This window comes from Heterodontus francisci, chromosome 4, assembly GCF_036365525.1.
Source record: "Heterodontus francisci isolate sHetFra1 chromosome 4, sHetFra1.hap1, whole genome shotgun sequence".
Taxonomy (NCBI): Eukaryota; Metazoa; Chordata; class Chondrichthyes; order Heterodontiformes; family Heterodontidae; genus Heterodontus; species Heterodontus francisci.
The window spans coordinates 146,561,625-146,589,395 of NC_090374.1; the positions used below are offsets into that span (position 1 = coordinate 146,561,625).

The 27,771-nt window shown below is 42.6% G+C and overlaps 1 protein-coding gene across 4 annotated transcripts in view; it reads right to left on the reverse strand.

The window, feature by feature from the left end:
- Window positions 1–12,691: 12,691 nt before the first annotated feature.
- The window catches only part of dennd4c (DENN/MADD domain containing 4C), a 201,866-nt gene continuing 186,786 nt past the window's right edge, over window positions 12,692–27,771 (reverse strand). For all 4 annotated transcript variants that reach the window (XM_068030282.1, XM_068030281.1, XM_068030278.1 and 1 more), the window contains 4 exons: window positions 24,621–24,738; window positions 23,477–23,630; window positions 23,096–23,160; window positions 12,692–13,913 (listed from right to left, as the gene is read on the reverse strand). In XM_068030282.1, coding sequence (XP_067886383.1) covers window positions 13,777–13,913; window positions 23,096–23,160; window positions 23,477–23,630; window positions 24,621–24,738 — 474 coding nt within the window. In that variant the 3' untranslated portion in view covers window positions 12,692–13,776. The remainder of the gene's footprint in view (window positions 13,914–23,095; window positions 23,161–23,476; window positions 23,631–24,620; window positions 24,739–27,771) is intronic.

The following is a 27,771-nucleotide window of genomic DNA, read 5'->3' on the forward strand; positions in this document are numbered from 1 at the left end:
ACATTGAACTTGCGTAAAGGACATGTAAACGGCAGATAAATTTCAATATAGGTATGAGGTGGTGCATTTCAGTGGTAGGAATAAAGAGGGCACGCACTTCTTGGAAAATAAGAGTAAATGAGGTATGGAATCTTACAGCATGGGAGAAGTCTAGCTCGTTATGCTTGTGCTGGTTGGCTCTTTGAAAGAGCAATCCAATTTAGCCTCTTCAAATATATGTCTTTGCCTTTTAACTGTTCATGTGATATCTGATGCCATAAGCCTTTCAGGTAGTGCATTGCAGATCTCAGCAGCCTTCTGTGTGGAGACAAGACTTGCCCCTATAGTTCTTTTGCCAGAGTTATTTAAATCTATGATCCTTGCCAGAGGAAACAGTTTATCCCTGCTTGCTCTATCAAAACCCCTCATAATTTTGAATATCCCTTAGGTCTCCCCTTAACTTCTGCTCCAAGGAAAGTAATCCCAGTTTCTCCATTACATAACTGAAGTCCCTCATCCCTGATACCATTCTGTTAAACCACTTCTGTACCATCTCCAATGCTTTTCTAAAGTGTATTGTAGTATGGAATTGTACAGAATACTGTAGCTGAGGCCTAAAGTGAGTTGTAATGGTTTAACATGACTTGTTTTTGTATTCAGTGCCTCTGTTTAGAAAGCCAAGAATCCCATATGCTTTCTTAATTTGTTTTTTAACTTGTCTTGCCAACTTCAGGAGGAGGCCGAGATGGATCATCAACTCGGCACTTCTGGCTGAAGATGGATGCAAATGCTTCAGCCTTGTCTTTGGCACTGATGTGCTGAGTCCCCCATCGTTGAGGATGGGGATATTTGTGGAGCAGCCTCCTCCTGTCAGTCGTTTAATTGTCCACCACCATTCATGACTGGATGTGGCAGGACTGCAGAGCTTAGATCTGATCTGTTGGTTGTAGGATCGTTCAGCACTGTTTATTGCATGCTGCTTCCACTGTTTAGCATGCAAGTAGCTTTGTAGGATTGACAGGGCTGGGTTTTTGTTGCTGTTTTCGGTGCCTAGCTCTTTTACCCTTTGCATTTGAAACTAATTCCATTTTTTGCACAGTAATTTCTCTTTCCATTTGAATTCGAGCCAAGGCTTAGGTTTCATGCCTGTTTCTTCTGGTTCTGAGTCAATACAAAAATGACTAGCTAGAGTTTTAAGGATCTTGGGCTTTCTTGCTTTCAGCCTTAAAGTTACTCTCACCTGGTTAGCGACAGCTTTTAGTTCCCCAACATTTAATAACTTTAATGTTCCCCACGATAACCCTTCCTGTTTTACAACGGCGTTGGCATCGAACTTGGCCATGTCTTAAGTGTTTTAGCACAGTAACAATATGAGAAAACCTGCTGATTTACTTTTTTACACTTTTATAATCAATTTACCGTCCGAGTCCAATTCACTTGTTTAATCTAATAGTTCAGATTTTGAATGACAAGCTCCTCAATCTATTACAGACAGTTGGGAAATGAGAGGGATGATTTTCACTTTTTCACCTCTCAACTGACTGAAGACAGCCTGTTTTTTAAAAAAGTGTTTTAACCCCTCAGTGTTTTAATTGTCAACAATCAGACAAATGACAGGTTTTCATGTAAGTTTAAAAGAAAGATGAATGTTTATTATACAACACCAAAAATGTACGCAACAGCTCCCACTCTCATACTCAGATACACAATAACGTGTATCAGATTACTCAGATTATAACAATAACATGCTTTAGGTCTGATGATTTGTAAAGAATTCTCTGTTAAACTTGCTTTTCCCCAGGGTGAAGACTTGAAATGGTGCAGGCCTGTAATCTTTTCCCTTATTTACTGAAGAAAGACTTGAGAGGTTCAGGAAGACGGATGCGCTGTTTAAAGGTCTGCAAAGGAATGCCGGCCCCAGAAACCCAACCTGAGCTGACCTGAACCTGACACATATCGTCTGGTCCCGTCAGGGTCGGGTAGGGTAGCCGGCCTTTACCCATGTACTGATGTAAAGGCCTACTCCCCGACGACGTGTCGGGTTCGGGTCAGCTCAGGTCGGGTTTCTGGGTCCGGCATTTGGGCTCGGGTCGGGTTTCCTTTGCAGACCTTTAGCGTTGTTGCAAACTGCTCTTGTTACATTCCAGCCAAAGATCAATGGTGAAGTCCAGGTACAAATTCTCAGGTAGGGAATTCAAGGCCAAGCTCCAAGGTCTGCCTTCATGTAGTTTAAAGATGGTGATCTTAGGCAGGGTCCTTCCTCTTTGTTGGAATAGATGGAATCTTCAATTTTGAACTAATAACTGAATTAATCAAAACTGATTCCACTCCGACTGTTCCAGAACATGCTGCCACAATCCTTTCTCCTGATTGGTCAGTTTGAATCCGGGCCACTCAAGTGTTTGAGTTTGTTTCATAAATTCAGTAGAGAGTTCATAGTTACTCCTTGCATGAGCATGACAACACATATTTTGTTTCTTTACTTGACTCATTACTGCTCCCTTGCACCATGACATTTTGACATTTAATCTCTCCTGCCTCTGCCCTATCACAGACCTTTCCTCCTGTTCTTTTTCGCATCCTCCCTCCTTTCACATGCTTAAAAACTATTACATCTCTAACTTTACCCAGTTCAGATGCTGCCAGACCTGTGGAGTTTTAGCAGCATTTTGTTTTATCGTGTTCTGTAAAAATTAAATGCGCTTTCAGATGAGGGGCAGCATGTAGATGAGAAATGGGAGAGGGCCAAGGATAGATCCTTGGGGGACACCAATGGTAGTAGTGCGGGAGTGGGAAGAGAAGCCATTGAAAATGATTCTCTGGCTACAGTTAGATATGAATGGAACCAAGCAAGTGCACTCCCCCACAGCTAGAATTGTTCTAATTCTAACAGTGGAGAGGCCGTGGTGGATGATGGTGTGATCAACCATGTCAAAGGCTGCAGACAGGTCATGAAGGACAAGGAGGGATGGTTTACTTTTGTCAGTCATATAGGATGTTGTGTGATGTTGATGAGACACGTTTTGATATTGTTGCAGGACCAGAAGCTTGATTGGAGGGATTCAAACATGGAGCTTTGGAAAAGAAGCAAAAAGGTGTATGATCACACAAGCGGGGGTATTTTATAGGCCTCTTAATGGTGAGAGAGCACACTCGAGAAGCAGATCTGCAGGGAAATCTAAGAGATGTCCAAAAACTATAGACTGGTGACATCACAGAAAAGCTGCAAGGTGTGAGTAACTGCTGTTAGGGAGTATCAATAAATAGCTGGGTTATAGTGTCTCAACAACTGGCAGATTAAAAAGAGTATAAATGAAGTAATAATAAGGAACAAGTGAGTAGCTGGAAGTATTTTTTTTTGAGTAAGGTTTCTTTTAACGAGTGAACTGTATTGATTTTTAGTAGGATTTATCTGCACAAGTGAGGTAAAAATTCTAAGGTATTGTAGGGTAAGGTTTTTTTTAGGAATAGCAAAGGGTCAACTAATAAATAAAGGAATGGCAGGGTTGCTTCAACCTCAAGAGTGCATCTCCTGTGCTATGTGGGAGCTCCAGGATGCTTCCCATATCCTGGAGAACCATTTGTGCAGGAAGTGTTGTCAATTGCGGCAGCTTGAGCTCCGGCTTTTGGAACTTGAGCGGTAGCTGGCGACACTGCGATGTATTCATGAGGATGCGAGCTATGTGGATAGCACGTTTATAGATGTGGCCAACCCACAGCTTAAGAGTATGCAATGGGTGACTACCAAGCAGTCAAAAAGAATCAGGCAGATAGTACAGAGACCCGTGAGTGCATCTCACTCTCCAACAGGTATTCAGTTCTGAATACTGAGGAAAGTGATGCTTCACCTGGGGAGTGCAGCCAGAGCCAAGTCCATGGCACCATGAGTAGCTCAGCTGCACAGCGGGGTACAGGGAAGACTGGATGAGCAATAGTGATAGGTGATTCAATAGTCAGGGGAACAGACAGGTGTTTCTGTGGTGGCAGACGTGAATCCAGGACGGTGTGTTGCCTCCCTGGTGCCAGGGTCAAGGTTATCACTGAGGGCTGCAAAGCATCCTGAAGGGAGAGGGTGAACAGCCAGCAATCGTGGCCCACATCACAGCCAGCAACATAGGTAGAAAGAGGGATGTGGTCCTGCAGTCAGAATCTAGGGAGCTAGGTAAGAAATTAGCAAGCAGGACCTCAAAAGTAGTAATCTCTGGATTACTCCCAGTGCCACGCACAAGTGAGTATAGAAATCGAAGGAGAAGACAGATGAATGCATGGCTGGAAAGATGATGCAGGAGGGAGGGCTTTAGATTCCTAGGACATTAGGATCAGCTTTGGGGGAGATGGGACCTGTACGGGCAAGACGGGTTGCACCTGAACAGAACCAGGACTTCGTTCCTTGCGTTTTCCTAGTGCTGTTGGAGAAGGTTTAAACTAGTTAGGCAGGGGGATGGGGACCTGAGGGTAGACTCAACTGGGTCAAAATCAAATGAAAATGGATGGCAGAAAATTAATGGATGAGTCCGGAATACAGAGGAAACAAAGGTTAGAAAATAAAAAGTTTGGCAGTGCTCTAGGGTATTTATTTCAAGGCAAAGAGTATAACAAATAAAGCAGATGAGCTGAGGGCACAGATAGACACATGGCAGTATGATATCATAGCTATTGCAGAAACATGGCTTAAGGCGGGACAGGAATGGCAGCTCCACGTTCCTGGTTGCAGGGCTTTCAACGCAATAGGGAGGAGGATAAGAAAGGAGGGGAGTGATAATTTTGGTCAAAGAAACTATTGCAGCTGTGAGGAGAGATGATATGTCGGAAGGTTCATCAAATGAGGCCATATGGATTGAGCTAGGGAACACAAAAGGAGCAATCGCACTGCTGGGAGTGTAGTGTAGACCCACAGTCAGAGGGAGATAGAGCAAATCTCTGAGAAGTGCAACAACAATAGGGCAGTAATAGGGGATTTTAACTACCCCAATATTAACTGGGATAGTTTTAGTGTGAAAGGAATTGAAGGAGCAGAATTCTTGAGGTGCATTCAGGAGAACGTTTTTGCCCAGTATGTAGCAAGTCCAACAAGAGAGGGTGCAGTTTTAGACTTAGTTTTAGGAAATTAAGATGGGCAGGTGGAAGGAGCGACAGTGGGAGAATATTTTGGTGGTAGTGATCATAATTCAGTCAATTGTAACATAATTATGGAAAAGGACAGAGAAAGAACAGGAGTTAGAGTTCTCAATTGGGGCAAGGCCAATTTTACTAAACTGAGAAGTAATTTAGCGAAAGTGGACTGGAAACAGCTACTTGAAGGTAAATCAGTGTCAGCAGTGAGAGGCATTCAAAGGGGAGATTCAAGGGTTCAGAGTAAACATGTTCCCACAAAGAAAAAGGGTGGGACCACCAAATCTAGAGCCCTATGGATGTCAAGGAACTTAGAGGGTAAGATAAAGCAGAAAAGTAAAGCTTATGTCCGATACCGAAAACTCAATACTACAGAAAGTCGTGAGGAGTATAGAAAGTGGAGGGGTGAAATCAAAAAGGAAATCAGGAAAGCTAAGAGAGAGCATGAAAGAATATTGGCAAGCAAAATCAAGGTGAACCCAAAGATGTTTTATCAATACGTTAAGAGGATAGCTAAGGAGAGTAGGGCCCATAAAAGACCAAAAAGGTAACCTATGTATAGGAGCGGAAGATATCGGTATGGTTCTTACTGAGTACTTTGCGTCTGTATTCACAAAAGAGGGGGACGATGCAGATATTGTAGTTGAGGAGGAGTGCGAAGTATTGGATGTGACAAACATAGGGAGAGAGGAAGTATTAATGGAATTGGCATCCTTGAAAGTTGATAAATCACCAGGGCCTGATGAAATGTACCCTAGGCTGTTAAAAGAAGCAAGAGAGGAAATAGCAGAAGGTCTGACCATCATTCTCCAGTCCTCACTGGATACAGGTGTGGTGTCGGAGAATTGAACAACTGCTAACATTGAACTCCTGTTTAAAAAGGGAGCGAGGGATAGATCGAATAATTACAGGTCAGTCAGTCTAACCTCAGTAGTGGGCAGGTTATTGGAATCTATTCTGAGAGAAAAGATAAACTGTCACTTAGAAAGGCACAGGTTAATCAAGGATAGTCAGCATGGATTTGTTAAGGGAAGATCTTGTTTGCCCAACTTGTTTGAATTTTTTGAAGAAGTATCAAGGAAGATAGAGAGTAATGCAGTTGATGTGGTCTACGTGGATTGTATCAAGGCTTTTAACATGGTCCCACATGGCAAATATCCCATATGCCTTCCTAACCACCTTATCTACTTGTGCTGCTGCCTTCAGTGATCTATGGACAAGTACACCAAGGTCCCTCTGACCCTCTGTACTTCCTAGGGTCCTACTATCCATTGTATATTCCCTTGCCTGGTTAGTCCTCCCAAAATGCATCACCTCACACTTCTCAGGATAAAATTCCATTTGCCACTGCTCTGCCCATCTATATCGCCCTATAATCTAAGCTTTTCCTCCTCACTACTTACGACACCACCAATTTTCGTGTCATCTGCAAACTTACTGATCATACCTCCTATATTCAAGTCTGAATCATTAATATACACTACAAACAGCAAGGGTCCCAGCACCGATCCCTGCTGTACAACACTGGTCACAGGCTTCCAATCGCAAAAACAACCCTCGACTATCACCCTCTGTTTCCTGCCACTAAGCCAATTTTGGATCCAAATTGCCCTGGATCCCATGGGCTCTTTCCTCCTTAACCAATCTCCCATTCAGAACCTTATCAAAAGCCTCCTCGAAAAATTAAATCAAATTTGTTAGACATGATCTCTCCCCGACAAAGCCATGCTGACTATCCTTGATTAATCCCTGCCTCTCCAAGTGGAGATTAATCCTATTCCTCAGAATATTTTCCAATAGTTTTCCAACCACTGATGTTAGACTCACTGGCCTGTAATTACCTGGTTTATCCCTTCTTGAATAATGGTACCACATTCACTGTCCTCCAGCACTTTTGTAGCCAGAGAGGATTTGAAAATTTGTGTCAGGGCACCTGCTATCTCCTCTCGCCTCACATAGCAGCCTGGGATGCATCTCATCTGGGCCTGGGGATTTATCCACTTTTAAGCCCGCTAAAACCACTAATACCTCCTTCCTTTCAATGCTAATTTGTTCAAGCATATCACAATCCCCCTCCCTGATCTCTACACCTACATTGTCCTCTGGAACCCACAGCCTGAAAGGTTAGTTGAGGCCAAAACCCTTAACTCATTCAAAAGGAGTCTGGATATGCGCCTCAAGTGCTGTAATCTGCAGGGCTACGGCCCAAATGCTGGAAGGTGGGATTAGAATAGATGGGTCGTTTTTTGGCTGGCACAGACATGATAGGCCAAGTGGCCTCTTTGTGCCTTAAACTTTCTATGGTGATATTTGGGGACCTTAATTACCCTAATATAGATTGGGATTGTGTTAAGAGTAAAGGGTAAGCATGGGGAGGAATTTCTGAAATGTGTTCAGGAGAACTTGACCAGTATGTTCTCGGTCCAACTATGAAGGAGGCATTGCTGGATCTGGTGCTCGGGAATGAGGTGGGCCAAGTGTCTATGCGAGATCACTTGGGTAAGAGTGAACATTGTATCATAAGGTTTAGATTAGTAATGGAGTAGAGCAGGGAAAAATCTAAAGTAGATTGGAAAACACAAACTCCAATGGGATGAGGGAATCTAGCCAGAGTAAAATGGAACCAAAGACCAATAGGAAAAACTGTAACTGAATAATGGGTGATATTTAGGGAGGAGATGTTTCAGGTACAGGCTAGGTACATTCCAAGAAGAAGGAAAGCCAGAGCACCTTGGATGACGAGGGAGATAGAGGATATGATTTTAAAAAAAGGGTGTATGATGCATGCCAGGTGAATTATTCAAGTGCGAACCAGGCCGAATACAATAAGTTGAGAGGGGAAGTGAAGAGGAAAATAAGACTGGCAAAGAGAGAATATGAGAATAGAATGGCAGTCAACAGAAAAAGGGAACCCAAAAATCTTCTACCGGCATGTAAATAGTAAGCGGGTAGTAAGAGGTAGGGTGGGTCCAATAAGAACAAAAAGGGTGATATATGCTTAGAGGTGCAAGGCAAGGCTAGAATACTTAAGTACTTTATATCAATTTTTATTAAGGAAGAGGATGCTAACAAAATATCAGAAGCGGAGATAGTACAGGTAATGGGTAGGGTGAAAACTCATAGGCAGAATTACTGGAAAGGCTGGCCAAGCTTAGAACGGATAAATTGCCTGATCCAGATGGAATGCATTCCAGGTTGCTAAAGGAAGGGGGTGGGGGGGGGGGGGTGCGGTAGATAGCGGAAAGACTTGCCATAATCTTCCCGAGGTGCAGGCCAGGCGCCAGAGGATTGGAAAGGAAAAAATGTGGCACCCTTATTTGAGAAAGGGTGTAAGGACATTCCTAGGAAGAATGTTAGAGTCCTCAAGAGGGTGCAGAGAAGATTCACCAGAATGGTTCCAAGGATGAGGGAGTTCAGGTACAGGTGAGATTGGAGAAGCTGGGATGTTCTCGTTGGAACAAACGTGATTAAGGGGAGATTTGATCAAGATGTCGAAGATTATGACAGGTTTAGGAAAAGCTGTTCCCATTAATTGGCCATTAAAGGACACAGATACAATGTTTTAGGCAAGTTGTGCAGGGAGGTGTGAAAAAGTAATTACTGGAAACTCACCCCACAAATGTGATGGAAGCAGAGTCGATCAATGTTTTCAAAAGGAAATTGTTTGGGCACTTGGAAATAAACTTGAAAGACCTTGGGGGATAGACCAAGGGAATGGGACTGACTGGATCGCTCTACAGAGAGCCAGTATGGACTCAATGGCTTCCGTCTGTGTCATAGTGACTGACCGGTACGGATTTGGAAGGCAATAACATGTTCAAGGACTTGAGAGCAAAGGTGAATTGGAGAGGGGGGCAGCAGTTTGCAAGGACAGAGGCGGTCAAGGGTTGGTTTTTTGAGGACATATGACAGCAGATTTAAAGGAGGGGGACAACACCTGAAGAGAGTATCAGCTAACATGGGCACCATGAAGGGAAGTTGGTGATCAGCAATTTAGTGGGAATAAGGTTTAAAGAGCAGGAGGTGGGTTGCATGGACAAATGAACTTGGAAAGGGCATGAGGGGAGACAGGAGAGAAATTAGAGAAAGATACAAGTGCAGGGCTAGGAGGAAGTTTGGTCTAGTGGGCTAATGGAAGGGAGGGAACTGGCAGAAGCCACTGAGCAGATGGTTTTATCTTAGTAACATATGAGCTCATTGTTGGAGGGAAGGGTGCAGGAGACAATGGAGAGGGGTTTAAGACGACGGTTTTCAACAAGCCAAGGGTTACATTTCTATTCCAGGATGATCCTGGAATAGTGAGCAGTTTTAGCAGATAAGAGCAGGACCAGAGAATGCTTTATGTGTTCCAACCAGATCTGGCAGTGAATGGCTAAACCATATCCTTTCAAGTCTGTGTCCCTTGGATGTCAGGGAGCAGAGATGAGTGCCAGGGTGAGAGTGTAAAGCTTTTATTGGGGATTAGGACAACAAAGGTGGAGGCAAGGGTGTGGCTGTGGAAATGAGTAGCTGCAGAAATGTTGTGGCAAACAGGGACAATGGCCAGATAGTTGGGATTTTTAAAGTGCAGTTGGAAGTAAATTGGGGGTTAGTTTAGGGATATGGAGGAAAATACTAAAAACCTCCCAGAAATAATGGAGAATCAAGGGACTAATGTAAACAAGGAATTGCAAGATATGTTAAAAAAAAAGTACTCGGGAAAATAATGAGACTTAAAAGTAGATAAACTCCCAGGACCTGATGATCTACATCCCAGAGTTGAAGGAGGTGGCTATAGAGATAGATGCATTTGCGGTCATCTTTCAAAATTCTAGACTCTGAAATGGTTCCTACAGGTTGGAAACTGGCAAATATAACCACTATTTAAGAAAACAGGGAACTACAGACCTGTTAGCCTGTCATAGGGAAAATGCTAGAATCTATAATAAAGGATGTGATAACAGGACACTTAGAAAATAATGGCTGGATTGGGCAGAGTCAACAATGGATTTATGAAAGAAATCATGTTTAACAAAGATATTTTGAGGATGTAGATAATAGATAAGGGGGAATGGGTGGATGTGGTATATTTAGATTTCAGAAAGCTTTGGCTAATGTCCCACACAAGAGCTTAGTAAATAAAATTAGAACACATGGGATTGGGGGGGGGGGGGAAGGGGAGGAGAATATACTGTTATGGATTGAGAACTGGTTAACAGACAGAAAACAGTAGGAATAAATGTGTCATTTTCAGATTGGCAGGCTGTGACTAGTTGGGTATCGCAAGCATCAGTGCTTGGGCCCAGCTGTTCACAATCTATATCAATGATTTGGACATGGGATTAAATTTCATATTTCCAAGTTTGCAGATGACACAAAACTAGGAGGAAGATGCAAAGAAACTTCAAGGGGATTTGGAGAGGTTAGGCGAGTGGGCAAAAATTTGGCAGATAGAATACATTGTGGAGAAATGAGGTTTTGCACTTTGGTAGGAAAAACAGAAATAAAGAGTATTTCCTAAATGGCGAGAGGCTGGGAAGTGTTGAAATTCAAAGGGACTTGGGTGCTCTTGTTCACAAGTCACTGAAAGAGAATATGCAGGTACAGCAAGCAATTAAGGCAGCAAATGATATGTTGGCCTTCATTACAAAAGGATTTCAGTATAGGAGTAAAGATGTCTTACTGCAATTATATAGAGCCCTGATGAGACCGCACCTGGAGTATTGTGTGTAGTTTTGGTCTCAACTAAGGAAAGTTATCATAAAGAGAGTGCAATGAAGGTTCACCAAACTAATTCCTGGGATGGAGGGATTGTCCTATGAGGAAATATTAAATAGACCGGGCCTTTATTCTCTGGAGTTTAGAAGAATGAAAGTGATCTCATTCAAACGGCTTTAGTCAAAGGGTGGCACAGTGGCGCAGTGGTTAGCACCGCAGCCTCACAGCTCCAGCGACCCGGGTTCAAATCTGGGTACTGCCTGTGTGGAGTTTGCAAGTTCTCCGTGTCTGCGTGGGTTTCCTCCCACATGCCAAAGACTTGCAGGGTGATAGGTTAATTGGCCATTATAAATTGCCCCTAGTATAGGTAGGTGGTAGGGAAATATAGGAACAGGTGGGGATGTGGTAGGAATATGGAATTAGGGTAGGATTAGTATAAGTGTGTGGTTGATGGTCGGCACAGACTCGGTGGGCCTGTTTGTGCTGTATCTCTAAAAAAAAAACATACAAAATTCTTACAGGGCTCGACAGGGTTGAAGCAGGAAGGCTGTTTCCCCTGGCTGGGGAGTCCAGAACCAGGGACACAGTCATAAGGGGTAGGCCATTTAGGACTGAGATGAGAGGAATTTCTTCAATTAGCTGGCGGTGGATCTTTGGAATTCTCTGCCCCGAAGGATTGTAGAGGCTCAAGGCATTGGGTTTGTTCAAGATGGCGATCAATAGATTTCTACATATTAAAAACATCAAGGGTTACGGGGATGGCACAGGAAAATGGCGTTGAAGTAGATCAGCCATGATCTCATTGAATGGCAGAGCGGGCTGAATGGCCTACTCCTGTTCCTATTTCTTATGTTTTTCCAGAGGTGAATACAGCAAGAGGTAGGGTTAGGATGTGGAAGGTGGATTTGGGTGGAGAATGATACGAGGAAACAATCAGAGAAGGCCTCAGCTATTATCGATACTGTGGGAATAGAAACACGAGATGGCAAAGGTGTGTGTGGGGGGTTCATTACTCAATAGGGATTGGAGAGATCACATGGAGGGAGAGATTTAGAGAGGACAGGAGGGCTGTGAACTCAGACATGATGAGTTGAGATGAAGGTTGAAATCACCGAGGATGAGGGGTCACTTGGTGCAGAGTCTGGAAAGAAAGTTGTGAAAATATCTGAGAAAACTTATTGTACTTGGTTAGACCGTATAGAACATGGACTTTGAATGATGTGAGAGAGGTAGAACAAGCTGAGATGCTCAAAGGAGGAGAAAGTTCCAAAGCAGTAGGGAGTTAGTCTAAGGTGTGATTTGGTGATGTGACACACCAGGGGGCAAGTGGTGGAAGCTATAGCCAGGTGAAGAGGCTTCATCTAGGCTGGGCAATAAATGCTGGCCTTATGAGCAGCACTCACGTGAATGAATCAACAATTTTGGTCTCCATTTTATAAAAAGGACATAGAAGCACTGGAAAAGTGCTGTCAAAGATTGAACTCATTGGGGCCTTTTGGACACTTGAAAGTCTTCAAAATTATAAATGTTTTGAACAGGGCAGATGTGGAGACCAGGTTTCCACTTGCAGGAGAATCAAAGACTAGAGGCCATAAATACAAGATAGTTACTAATAAATCCAGTAAGCAGATGGAGAGATTTCTGTACTCAGTGGTTAGAATGTGGAACTCATGACGACAGCAAATGGCTGAGGCAAATAGCTTAGATGCTTTTAAAAGGAAACCAGACAAGTACATGAGAGAAAAGGGAATAAAAAGATACAATGATAGGCTGAGATGAGGCAGATGGAATGGAAGGAGATTCGAAGTGTAAATACCAGCACAGACTAGTAAGGCAAAACGGCTTGTTTCTGCTGCACACTCTAATTTATATACTTTATCTCTTTACAATAAAAAAATGACAATTTTGAATAACTATCCTTTATTGAACAAGTAATTTTGTTTAATATGTTCACATACATTTTATATAGAGAATCATACTAACATAAAACTGTGTAGCTGTACAAGATTTGGCCCATAGATGCAATCTGCCTTTCTAGAAATGTTAAAATATAAAATCAATTATTTTACAGCTCAATGTGGTAAAGTCTTTAATACAGGATTACATACAGATATCAGAACAGAAATTCTGTCCTTCAATAGTATTTGTACTGCCACAGTTTACCCAGTGCTTTTATAATTTTTCAGACCTAAATCCTAAAGAACCAATGTCAGCAATATTTCTGATTTCAATAAAATTACTCTGGTTTTTTTAAACATACACAGACAAAACGGGAGAAGTCCAACTGTGCTTCTACTTCAGAATGTATCAAATCTCAGCATAAAATTACAGCATCCCTTTATAACTGCAGCACTAAAACTGCACTGTAGGACACAAGGTCAATTTTCATCTTCATCACCTGGACATAAAGCATCAGCTGAGCACAGCTCAGAGACACGTCAATCAGGCTGTTCATTATGAGCACCCTCCAATTCCCCAATCAGGTGATGCTTTACACTTTTCCTACAAAAAACTCAAGAGAATGATCCCCTAATTTTATTATAGTACAGCTAGTGATTTCATCTGAACTGTAGAATCTCAACATTTCATTTACATCGAAAGAAAATCAAGCAAAACAACTTAAAATCTAGTCATTGATACTCAGGAATACAAAAGTCAGAACCATCCTTTGTCATATTTGTACAAAACATTGCACAACTAGAGCTTTGATAGCAAATGGCAGATCTGCCTTAAGACATTTAGTGTTTAGCAGTTCCTTTTGATTAAATCTCCCTTCCATAGAAGCTTAGAAACAGTGAACAGTTTTTTTGCCCCCCCCCCCTGTTATTCACAATGCAACAGCACCTCAAATTGTGCAGCCATATCTCCACATACATCAACATCTTAATTCTAATCACCTCGGCACATATGCTTAGTTTGAAGTTTGTACATTCATACTTTGGACGTAAATTATAGTGGTTCAATTCCATAACCATATTGCAGTTTTTTTCAGATGAAGGGAGGCTCAAAACACTTCCGGCACCACTCGATCCTGGTGCAGGGTGGTGAATCAATCGGGAGTGCCACCTTCACTTGTTCTTCTGTCAAGCGCTCGTAAGCTGCTCTGTATTCTCTATCAAAAGCATCTGTAATCAAGTAGTAAACCAGATTAGGATGCACTCAAGTAACATCTTCAAAAACAAAACATTTTGAATGTATTAACTCCTCTACATACCTGAAGCCAAAAGAGCTGTTAGAATAATACAACACAGAAAGAAGCCATTTGGCCCATTGTGCCTGTGGTGGCTCTTTGGTCCCACTCTCATTCTATATCCCCATCGTGCTGTAATTTTATTTCCTTTCAAGTATTTATTAAATGCTGTTTTGCATTTTAAAATTGAATTTGCTTCCAATATCCTTTCATGCTGTGCATTCCAGATCATCCCACAACTCATGAAAAATGTTTGCTCATGTCACCTCTTGTTATTTTGGCAATCACATTAAATCTGTGCCTTCTGGCTACTGACCTTTCTGCCACTCAAAATCCTTCATGATGTTGAACACCTCAATCAAATCTCTTAACCTTCTCTGCTCCAACAAGCCTTCAGCTTCTCCAGTCTCCCACAGAACTGAGGTCCCTCATCTCTGGTACCATTCCAGTAAATCTCTTCTGTACCCTCTCTAAGGCCTTGCCATCCTATCTAAAGTGTGGTAGCCATTGTGATACAATACTCCAGCTGGGGCCTAATTAGTGTTTTATAAAAGTTTTATCACAAGTCCCTTACTTTTGTACTCGGTTCCTCTACAAATAAAAGGATCCATATGCTTTTTAAACAGCCTTCTTAACTTGTCATGCCACCTTCAAAGATCTACATACATCCCCAGATGTATGTTCCTGCCCCTGCTTTAAAACTGTACTATTTACTTCATATTGCCTCTCATCCTTCCTACCAAAATGTATCATGACATACTTTGTTGCATTAAATTTCACCTGCTGTTTCTGCCCATTTTATCAGTCCCTGCCCTCCTGCAGTCTGTTGCGTTTGTTGTCTGTCATCATTTTACTATACGAGTTTGTATTATTTACAAATTTTGAACATATACCATGCATATCCAAGTCCAGGTCATTAATATATATCAAAAAGAGCAGCAGGTCTAATACTCACTGTATTCTTTCCTCCAGTCTTAAAAAACCGTTCAAAACCTCTCTCTGCTTTCTGTCCCTTAACCAATTTGTATCCATGTTGCCACTGTAGCTTCAATTCCATGGGCTTTAACTTTACTGGCAAATCTAATATGTGGCATTTGACAAAACACCTTTTGGAAATCCATATACAATTCAACCCACTCTGTTACCGCTTCAAAGAAAGCAAATCAGCTGAAATATAACTTGCCTTCATCAAATCTGCGCAGACTCCCATTTATTAGCTCATACTTTTCCAAATGTCAGTTCCTAGGAGTACGAGTACATTGGTCAAGGGCAACACTCCCCATAGGATCAGAATGGTTACAGCGCAGAAAGAGGCCATTTGGCCAGTCTCTGCAAGAGAAACTCAGCTAGTTCCACTCCACAGCCCTGCAAATTTTCTTTCAGATGCTTATCCAATTTCCTTTTGAAAGCCGTGACTGAATCTGCCTCCACCACAATCTGTGGCAGTACATTCCAGATTCTAACCACTCACTGCATAAAACAGCTTTTCCTCTTTTGCCAATCACCTTAAATCAGTGTCCTCTGGTTCTTGACCGTTCTGTCAAAGAGAACAGTTTCTCCCTATCTACTCTGTCCAGACCCATGATTTTGAACATCTCTATCAAATCTCCTCTCAACCTGTTCTCAAAGAACCACAGCTTCTCCAACCTATCCATGTAACTGAAATCCCTCATCCCTGGAACCATTCGCATGAATCTTTCCTGCACCCCCTCTAATGCCTTCACATCCTTCTGAAAGTGTGGTGCTCAGAATTGGACAAAATATTCTAGAAGAGGCCAAACTAGTGTTTTTAAAAGGTTCATCAAAATCTCCTTGCCTTTGTACTCTATGCCTCTATTTATAAAGCTCACGATTCCATATGTCAATTTAACCATTTTTTTCAACTTGTCCTGCCACCTTCAACGTTTGTGCACATATACCTCCAGGTCTCTCCAGCACCCTCTTTAGAATTGTACCCTTCATTTTATATTGCCTCTCCTTGTTCTTCATACCAAAATGTGTCACATCACACTTCTCTGCACTGGTGCAAGGCCAAAGGGAGCACTAATGCGATAAAGAAAGAGCAGCAGGTCTAATACTCTAGAGGTGTGAATGGCAGGATCCTGAACAGCTACCATCCGAAAGAAAAGTGAATGAAATGAGAGAGAGAGAGAGAAAGAGAAACAAGAGAAATACCAAACTGAAAAGTGAAACAAAATGGGGGCAAAGGCTTATGATCTAAAATTCTTGAACTTAATGTTGAATCCAGTGCCCAGTGGAAAGATGTGATATAAAAACAAGAAATGCTGGAACCACTCAGCAGGTCTGGCAGCATCTGTGGAAAGAGAAGCAGAGTTAACGTTTCGGGTCAGTGACCCTTCTTCGGAACTGACAAATATTAGAAAAGTCACAGGTTATAAGCAAGTGAGGTGGGGGTGGGGCAAGAGATAACAAAGGAGGTCGAGATTGGACTAGGTCACATAGCTGCCCAAGAGGTCATGGAGCAAAGGCAAACAATATGTTAGTGGTGTGTTGAAAGACAAAGCATTAGTACAGATTAGGTGTTAATACACTGAATATTGAACAGCAGCAAATGCAAACCTGAAAAAACAGTGGGTAAGCAAACTGAACAAACTATGAAATGAAATAAATGCAAAAAAAAAAAGATTGTAAAATATGTAAAAAAGAATGTAAAAAAAAGAAAAAATAGCTAAAAATGAAAGTAAAATGGGGGGCTGTCATGCTCTGAAATTATTGTGAAAGACGTGATGCTGTTCCTTGAGCTTCATTGGAACAGTGCAGCAGGTTAAGGACAGAGGTCAGCATAAGAGCAAGATGGAGAATTAAAACGACAGGCGACTGGAAGCTCGTGATCACACTTGTGGTCTGAATGCAGGTGTTCAGCAAAGTCGTCACCCAGTCTGCATTTGGTCCCCCCAATGTGGAGACCACCACATTGTGATCAGCAAACACAGTATACTAAATTGAAAGTACAAGTAAAATTGTTGTTCGACCGGAAAGAATGTTTGGGACTTCGGAGAGTGAGAAGGGATGAGGTAACAAGGGCAGGTGCTGCATCTCCTGCACTTGTAAGAAAAGCCGTCATAAGAAAGGAGGGTGCGTTGCAGGTAACGGAGGGGACCAGGATATCGTGGAGGGAATGGTCCCTTCTGAATGCTGGAAGGGGAGGGGAAGGGAAGACATGTTTGGTGGTAGCATCACACTGGGGTGAGGTGGGGGGGGGGGGGGGGGGCAGGGAGGAGGAAGCACAAAAGAAGTGTCCATGTCACAGTCCTCGTCAGGCTATGTTTAGCCTGCGAATCCTTCTACAATGCTACACAACTTTTTCTTCAGCCAGACACAAGGGAAGGTGTAGTGACATGACAAGGTGATCACACTGGAGGTGGCAGAAAAGCCAGTGGATGATCTGTTGAATACAGAGGCTGGTGGGGTGGAAGGTGAGGACAGTAGTGTGTGAAATGGAATGGATACAATTAAAGGGCCTGTCAACCATGGTGGAGGTGACTCCCTGATTGAGGAAAAAGGAAGACACAATGGAAGTGCACGTATGGAAGGTGGCACCGTCAGAACAGATGCAACAAATGGAAAAACTGGGGAGAACGGAAGAGAGTCCTTACAGAAAGGGGCATGTGAGCAAGTGTAGTCAAGGTAGCTGTGGGAGTCAGTGGGCTTATTTTTATTTTATTTAGAGATACAGCACTGAAACAGGCCCTTCGGCCCACTGAGTCTGTGCCGACCATCAACCACCCATTTATACTAATCCTACACTAATCCCATATTCCTACCACATCCCCACCTGTCTCTATATTCCCCGACCACCTACCTATACTAGGGGCAATTTATAATGGCCAATTTACCCATAGTGAATATTGTTTGATTGTCTCCATTTCTGGGGTTAGGCTGAGAAGTTGAGGGGAAGGGTCAGAGATAGAACATGTGAAGGCAAAACAAGGGTGGAAATTGGAAACAAAGTCTGAAATTTTCCAATTCAGGGTGAGAGCAGGAAGTGGCACTGATAGCCATCAATGTACTGGAAAAACAGTTGGGGGGCAGGGCTTGAAAAGGACTGGAAGAATGTTTTTTCTTCCTTGTCCAGTCTTTTCCCACCCTACATCAATGCCTCTGCCCTCAGTCACTAACTGTTTCCAGTTTCCTGGCCTGAACCATCTCCTTTTCACCATGGATGTCCAATCCCTCCACACATCCATCCCCCACCAAAACAGTCCCAGAGCTCCCTGGTTCTTTCTTGAATGGAACCTGTCCCCATCCAGCACCACCCTCCTCCGCCCAGCTAAACATAGAACATTACAGCGCAGTACAGGCCCTTCGGCCCTCGATGTTGCGCCAACCTGTGAAACCATCTGACCTACACTCTTCCATTTTCATCCATATGTCTATCCAATGACCACTTAAATGCCCTTAAAGTTGGCGAGTCCACTACTGTTGCAGGCAGGGCGTTCCACGCCCCTACTACTCTAAGTAAAGAAACTACCTCTAACATCTGTCCTATATCTATCACCCCTCAACTTAAAGCTATGTCCCCTCGTGTTTGCCATCACCATCTGAGGAAATAGACTCTCACTATTCACCCTATCTAACCCTCTGATTATCTTATATGTCTCTATTAAGTCACCTCTCCTCCTCCTCCTCTCCAACGAAAACAACCTCAAGTCCCTCAGCCTTTCCTCGTAAGACCTTCCCTCCTTACCAGGCAACATCCTAGTAAATCTCCTCTGCACCCTTTCCAAAGCTTCCACATCCTTCCTATAATGCGGTGACCAGAACTGCACGCAATACTCCAGGTGCGGCCGCACCAGGGTTTTGTACAGCTGCAGCATGACCTCGTGGCTCCGAAACTCGATCCCCCTACTAATAAAAGCTAACACACCATATGCCTTCTTAACAGCCCTATTAACCTGGGTGGCAACTTTCAGGGATTTATGTACCTGGACACCAAGATCTCTCTGCTCATCTACACTACCAAGAATCTTCCCATTAGCCCAGTACTCTGCATTCCTGTTACTCCTTCCAAAGTGAATCACCTCACACTTTTCCACATTAAACTCCATTTGCCATCTTTCAGCCCAGCTCTGCAGCCTATGTCCCTCTGTACCTACAACATCCTTCGGCACTATCCACAACTCCACCGACCTTCGTGTCATCCGCAAATTTACTAACCCACCCTTCTACACCCTCTTCCAGGTCATTTATAAAAATGACAAACAGCAGTGGCCCCAAAACAGATCCTTGCGGTACACCACTAGTAACTAAACTCCAGGATGAACATTTGCCATCAACCACCACCCTCTGTCTTCTTTCAGCAAGCCAATTTCTGATCCAAAGTTCTAAATCACCTTCAATCCCATACTTCCGTATTTTCTGCAATAGCCTACCGTGGGGAACCTTATCAAACGCCTTACTGAAATCCATATACACCACATCCACGGCTTTACCCTCATCCACCTGTTTGGTCACCTTCTCGAAAAACTCAATAAGGTTTGTGAGGCACGACCTACCCTTCACAAAACCGTGCTGACTATCGCTAATGAACTTATTCTTTTCAAGATGATTATAAATCCTATCTCATAACCTTTTCCAACATTTTACCCACAACCGAAGTAAGGCTCGCAGGTCTATAATTACCAGGGCTGTCTCTACTCCCCTTCTTGAACAAGGGGACAACATTTGCTATCCTCCAGTCTTCCGGCACTATTCCTGTCGACAATGACAACAAAGATCAAGGACAAAGGCTCTGCAATCGCCTCCCTGGCTTCCCAGAGAATCCTAGGATAAATCCCATCTGGCCCAGGGGACTTATCTATTTTCACATTTTCCAAAATTGCTAACAACTCCTCCTTGTGAACCTCAATCCCATCTAGCCTAGTAGTCTGTATCTCAGTATTCTCCTCAACAACATTTTCTTTCTCTACTGTAAATACTGACGAAAAATATTCATTTAACGCTTCCCCTATCTCCTCTGATTCCACACACAACTTCCCACTACTATCCTTGATTGGCCCTAATCTAACTCTAGTCATTCTTTTATTCCTGATATACCTATCGAAAGCCTTAGGGTTTTCCTTGATCCTATCCGCCAATGACTTCTCGTGTCCTCTCCTCGCTCTTCTTAGCTCTCCCTTTAGATCTTTCCTGGCTAGCTTGTAACTCTCAAACATCTCACATTGAATAAGTTCTCCTTCAACTTCACTCACTTCGTTCAAATAAGAGGCGTTTCTATGAATACCCGAGTGGATTGTAGCTATGTCTGCTTTTTAGAATATGTGGAACATTCTATGTTCCAGTCCTATTCACCAGGCTCCCTCCCTCACCTCTTTTTCCCAGTACATTGATGGCTCTCAGTGCTGTTTCCTGCTCTTACCCCAAACTGGAAAATTTCAACAACTTTGCTTCCAATTTCCACCCTTGTCTTGACCTAACATGGTTCATCTCCAACCCATCCCTTCCTTGACTTCTGTCTCCATTTATGGGGTGAGGCAATCAACCAATATTCACTAAGACCACAGACTCCCACAGCTACCTTAACTACACTTCCTCACATGCTGCTTCCTGTAAGGACTCTTCCAGTCTCAGTTTTTCCGTCACCATCACATTTGTTCAGACGATACAATCTTCAATACTAGTGCTTCCGACATGCCTTCCCTTTTTCTCAATCAAGGATTCACCTCCACCGTGGTTCTCGGGGCCCTAAACCATGTCTGTTCTATTTCACGACTTCAGCTCTCACCCCTTCCCCTGTTTCCCAGAACCACACTAGGGTTTTCCTTGTTCTGACCTGCCAGCCCATGAACCTCCATATTCAACGGATCATGTCATTTCTGCCACCATCAAACACATCTTGCCCTCCCTTCTCTGCATTCCTAAGGGACTGTTCGCTCCACGATAACCTGGTCCATTTCTCAATCACCCCCAGCACCTTTTCATACAAACACAGGAGATACAACACATGCCCTTATACATTCCCCTCTTCTCACTGTCTAAGGCCCCACTCATTCCAGGTTGAACAGCAATTTACTTGTACTTCTTTCAGTTTAGTTTACTGTATTTGCTACTCATGATGTGGTCCCTTCTACATTAGGGAGACCAAACATGGACTGGATGACCAATTTGCTGAACACCTCCATCCAGACTGCAAGCGTGACCCAAGCTTCCGGTTGCCTGTCATTTTAATTCTCCACCTTGCTCCCACTCTGACCTTAGTGTTCCAATGAAGATCAGTTCAAATGTGAGGAACAGCACCTCAGCTTTCAACTTAGCACTTTACAGCCTTCTGGACTCAACACCGAGTTCAACAAATTTAGATCATAACCTCTGCCCCCATTTTCTTTTGGTTTTCTTGGGTTTGTTTTTTTTCCCTCTCATTTCCTTTAGTTTGCTTTCAGATGGCAGCTATTCAGGGTCCTGCTATTCAGACACCCTCTAGAGACAGCTTTTGTTTCTTAACATGTCCCATTTCCATTCCTTTTGCCCTTGCACCGTGAACCCTTTTGTCATTTAATCTCTCCTGTCCTCCACTCCCCTTATGATGTTCTTCTCACCCTTTCCCCCTCCATTTGCTTAAAACATATTAAATTTTTAACTTCTCCCAGTTTTGATGAAAGGTCACAGACCTGAAACATTAACTCTTTCTCTCTCCACAGATGCTGCCTGACTTGCTGACCTGCGCTGAATGCTAAAGAAAAAGACCTGCATTTATACAGTGCCTTTCACAACCACAGGACGTCCCAAAGCACTTTATAGCGAATGAAGTACTTCTGAAGTGTAGTTACTGTTGTGAAACAGCATTTTCTATTTTTATTTCAAATTTCCTGCATTCACAGTATTTTGCTTTTACATCAATACAACATCTGTTTCTGGATAAAGAATACACAAAGCTTTGAAAACAAATACAAAGTTAATCTGAAAAAATCTTGCAACTTGATTTGATAACATTAATTTTGAGTTTTGCAACTTACCAAAAAGTTGCTCAGGTTGTGTCAAGCAAGCAGAAGCAGCACCAACACCATTTAGATGTCAGTTGTGACTCAGTGGTTAACACTCTCACCCGAGTCAGAAGGTTGTGGGTTCAGTTCAAGTGCCAGGACTCCAAGACTTGAACACAAACATCAAGGCTGACACTCCAGTGCAGTACTGAGGGAGTGTTGCACTGTTGGAGGTGCTGCCTTTATACACAAGGCCCCATCTGCTCTCAGGCATATGTAAAAAAGAAAAATCCATTGCACTATTTTGAAGAGCAGCAGAGCAGTGCCCTGGACAACATTTACCCCTCAATCAATGGCACAAAAGAGAAAATATCTGGACATTATCATATTGCCGTTTGTGGGAACTTGCTGTGCGCAAATTGGCTGTCATGTTTCCTAAATCACAAAAGTAACTACACTTCAAAAGTACCTCATTAGCTGTAAAATGCTATGAGACGTCCTGTGGTTGTGAAAGGCACTATATAAATACACAGCAGATGCTCCCAGACCTGCTGAGTATTTCCAGCATTTCTTGTTTTTATTTCAGATTTCCAGCATCTGCAGTATTTTGCCTGTATATAAATGCAAGTCTTTTTCTTTAGCATTCAATGCAGGTCAGCAACACTTCTAGTACAGGATAGCAATGGTGAGTCGTTCAGACATGGATATTTCCAAAACTAGCCAATGCTGTGTTACTGGAGTTGGGAAAACAGCCTCAAGTTTCAATTGTGGAGATGAAGTTTTAAGTTTAGTTTATCTTTTGCAAAGAGCTTCAGTAGAGCAGAAAAGTATTTTTCATGCACACTCTAGTCTGTAAGTACTAGCAGCTTCAAATTTTTTGTTGACATTTTCTATACTTTCCTCTCAGGAGGAGCTGCTCAGCACATATTCAGGAGTTAACATGGAAACTTGCAGCTCTGGGAGAAAAGTTTTAGGATAGCCTAATGTACAATGCATGCCATTGTCACAGCACATAGCATCAGTTAATACATTACACACATCATGAATGACAGCTAACAGCTGTACATTAGGATTGCTTTAATCTTAAAATTTCATTTCCAAAGGTAAGAGGCTAAAGGCTGCAACAAATCTGAAAAGTTCTTCCTACACATTAGTCATGGAATCCAGCCTTACTTACCAATATCAATATTCTCTCTCCCAAGGGCCACCAGGGAAAGAAAAATAATTTCCCTGTACATACTCCTGTGGATAAAGAAAATAATTCCAATGATTATCCAACTACTAATGAATCAAAATCTGTCATAGTGTATGTTGATTTTAGTGTATACACTATTACAAACAGAGGCAATGGCAGTTTCCAGCAGTCATTCACAGGCATTAGAATCTACAAATTTAACTACAGGAGCAAGATGCATAGAGTAGCATCACACCTGGACTGGTTGTCAGTTATTGAAGATTAGGTATCAGCATATTAAAAAAAACAGGTTTATGAAAGAGACTATTTCTGTTTTCAGCATTTACATATGGTAGAGGGCTCTCATGATCATGAGTTTCTGACCTTTGTCGCTTCGTTTCAGGGTGTTTGCTGGACTCCTTCAGCAGTAGGCATATAGGTCCAAACACATCATTGGTCTGGATACTTCTCACAATAATGTGTAGGGGATTCTTCTCGACCTGACTATCTGGAGTTAAACTACCAGCCAAATCTTTGTCTGCAAATAAAGATTAATATGATACTTTAAATACACAAGCATTCAGGTTGATGACTATTAGATATCTTACTGTTTTATGCCCATGCAGGGCACATCAACAACAACAAAAAATCCATCATCATACATGCTGTTTTGCAGGGGTTTGGTGACAAAATTTGAACATGAGAAGCAACTTAGAAAATGTCCATCTTGCCTTTCTAAAAGTCAGAATGTACAGAGAAGTTGGGAGCATAGACAATGGGAGTGAGTTGATCACAGCAATACAATGGATACTGAATTCAATTTGTCAGAGACCCAAACCCACACTAGATTGTGAAACTCAACAGATCATTGAATAAAACACAGACAATATTCTAGACAGAAACTTTGATAATTTCACTTGTCAAACTATCTTACTCTAATTTATATGAAATCATTATGGCATTATCAGTGTTCAGATAATAAGTTGCACAGGTCTTTTATTACATTATAAGCCATGACACAGCTTTCTTAAAGTATAGGTACTGCCATTAACTTAAACTTTGAACATTTGTTAACCTCTTTTGCACATAAATGACTACTGATCCAGTGATATTTTTGGTCCATTATTTCCAGTGTTAACAGTTCCTTTTTGAACATATTCCCATCTGTTGTGATCCAATTCTCACATTTGTACATTTCAAGTTTGGGGTTTTGATCCAATTAGCAACAAATTAAGATAGTCAAGCTGAACTTTGATTACAAAAGCACTTACTGTTTCTGGGCCCTTGTTGGTCAACACAGCTGAGTGGCAATATAAAATAAGTGATACGTACATCAGTATTTCTTCTAAATTGAGTATCTTATTGTGATGAGGGTGTGGGAGAACTGTATCTACTGCTGTTGCATTAATATTTTACTATTAGGAAAACTACTACTAGCCTACAAATTAAGCAATAAAGAACACACCAAGTGAATGCAAAAGTACAGAGAAAGAAAAGCCATCATATGCAGTCCATCTCAGTCACTTACTCCTGTTTCTCCAACGTATATACAGGGGATCACCAGGCTCTTGATGAAGATTAATGTTATCCCAAAGTAGCTGTATGTAGACCAATTTGCTGTCCTGGGAAAGACTTGACTGAGACATCTAGGAGAGGGGAAAAAGTACATGATTTGAGAACTATTTTTGACATCTTCAATTCACGTGTTAAATATGCATTTTTAAACTTTTTGTCAATGGAAAAAATAACTGCTTCCATTCAGTTCATTTGAGAATTTCAATGAAATGTATATTGCACATGAAACTGCATAACAGAATCACAGAATAATCATGCAGAAGAGGCCCTTCGGCCCATCAAGTCTGCATCGATGCATTAAAGACACCTGACCTGTCTACCTAATCCCATTTGCCAGCACTTGGCCCATAGCCTTGAATGTTATGACGTGCCAAGTGCTCATCCAGGTATTTTTTTTTAAAGGATGTGAGGCAACCTGCCTCTACCACCCTCCCAGGCAGGGCATTCCAGACTGTCACCACCCTCTGGGTAAAAAAAGTTCTTCCTCAAATCCCCTTTAAACCTCCCGCCCCTCACCTTAAACTTGTGACCATATCCAGCTGCTCCCTATCCACCCTGTCCATGCCACTCATAATCTTGTACCCCTCGATCAGGTCACCCCTCAGTCTTCTCTGCTCCAGCGAAAACAACCCAAGCCTATCCAACCTCTCTTCATAGCTTAAATGTTCCATCCCAGGCAACATCCTGGTGAATCGCCTCTGCAACCCCTCCAATGCAATCACATCCTTCCTATAATGTGGCGACCAGAATTGCACAGTACTCAAACAAAGTTCTGTACAACTCCAACATGACCTCCCTGCTTTTGTAATCTATGCCTCGATTGATAAAGGCAAGTGTCCCATATGCCATTTTCACCACTCTATTAACCTGCCCTTCTGCCTTCAGAGATCTATGGACAAACACGCCAAGGTCCCTTTGTTCCTCGGAACTTCCCAGTGTCAGGCCATTCATTGAATACTTCCGTGTCACATTACTCCTTCCAAAGTGCATCACCTCACACTTTTCAGCATTAATATCCATCTGCCACTTGTCTGCCCATTTGACCATCCCGTCTATATCTTCCTGTAACCTAAGACACTCCACCTCACTGTTAACCACTCGGCCAATCTTTGTGTCATCTGCGAACTTACTGATCCTGCCCCCCACATAGTCATCTATGTCGTTTATATAAATGACAAACAATAGCACAGATCCCTGTGGTACGCCAATGGACACTGGCTTCCAGTCACTAAAACAGCCGTCTGACATCACTCTCTGTCTCCTACAGCTAAGCCAATTTTGAATCCACCTTATCAAGTTACCTTGTATCCCATGTGCATTTGCTTTCTTGATAAGTCTCCCACGTGGGACCGTGTCAAAGGCTTTGCTGAAATCCATGTAAACTACATCAACTGCACTACCCTCACCTACACACCTGGTCACATGCTCAAAAAATTCAATCAAATTTGTTAGGCATGACCTCCCTCTGACAAAGCCATGCTGACTATTCCTAATCAAATTTTGCCTCTCCAAGTGGTGATAGATTCTCTCCTTCAGAATTTTCTCCAATAGTTTCCCTACCACTGATGTGAGACTTACTGGTCTGTAGTTCCCTGGCTTATCTCTACAACCTTTCTTAAATAGTGGAACCACATTAGCTGTTCTCCAGTCCTCTGGCACCTCCCCCGTGGCCAGAGAGGAATTAAAAATTAGGGTCAGAGCCCCTGCAATCTCCACCCTCGCCTCCCACAGCATCCTGGGACACAAATCGTCCGGACCTGGAGATTTGTCCACTTTTAAGCCTTCCAATACCGTGTCACTCCCTATGACAATTTGCTCAAGAACCTCACAGTCTCTCTCAGTTCCATATCTACATCCTCATTCTCTTGGGTGAAGACAGATGTGAAGTATTTGTTCAACACCCTACCACTGTCCTCTGGCTCCACCCACAAATTTCCCCCTTGGTCCCTAATGGGTGCTACTCTTTCCCTGGTTATCCTCTTCCCATTGACATACTTATAGAATATCTTGGGGTTTTCCCTTTTACCAGCCAGAGCTTTTTCATATCTCCTAATTGCTTTCTTAAGCTCCATCCTACACTTTCTGTACTCCACTAATGCTTCCATTGATGTGCTCTCCTTGTATTTGCTAAAAGCCTCTCTTTTCCTTCTCATCGTACCCTGAATGTTTCTGGTCATCCATGGTTCTCTGGGCTTGTTGCTCCTACCTATTACCCTAGAGGGAACATGTTGGGCCTGTACCCTCCCCATTTCCTTTTTGAATGCCCCCCACTGCTCTTCTGTAGATTTCCCAACAAGTAACTCTTTCCAGTCTACCTTGGCCAGATCCTGCCTTATTTTACTAAAATTCGTTCTCCCCCAATCCAAAACCTTTTTTTGCAACTTGTCTATTTCTTTCTCCATAACAAGCTTAAATTGTACCATGTGGTCGCTATCACCAAAATGTTCCCCCAACACATCAACCACCTGTCCTGCTTCATTCCCCAGAATTAGGTCCAGCACTGCACCCTGCCTTGTTGGATCCTCTACATATTGAGCTAAAAAGTTCTCCTGTATACATTTAAATGGGCGGCACAGTGGCGCAGTGGTTAGCACCGCAGCCTCATAGCTCCAGCGACCCGGGTTCAATTCTGGGTACTGCCTGTGTGGAGTTTACAAGTTCTCCCTGTGTCTGCGTGGGTTTTCTCCGGGTGCTCCGGTTTCCTCCCACAGCCAAAAGACTTGCACGTTGATAGGTAAATTGGCCATTATAAATTGCCCCTAGTATAGGTAGGTGGTAGGGGAATATAGGGACAGGTGAGGATGTGGTAGGAATATGGGATTAGTGTAGGATTAGTATAAATGGGTGGTTAATGGTCGGCTCAGACTCGGTGGGCCGAAGGGCCTGTTTCAGTGCTGTATCTCTAAATCTAAATCAAACTCCACTCCATCTAAGCCTTTAACACGATGACTATCCCAATTAATGTTGGGAAAGTAGAAATCACCTAATATAATTACCCTATTATTTTTACACATCTCTGCAAATTGCGCACATATTTGCTCCTCAATTACCCGCTGATTATCTGGGGGTCTATAATAAACACCTAGCAATGTGGCTGTCCCTTT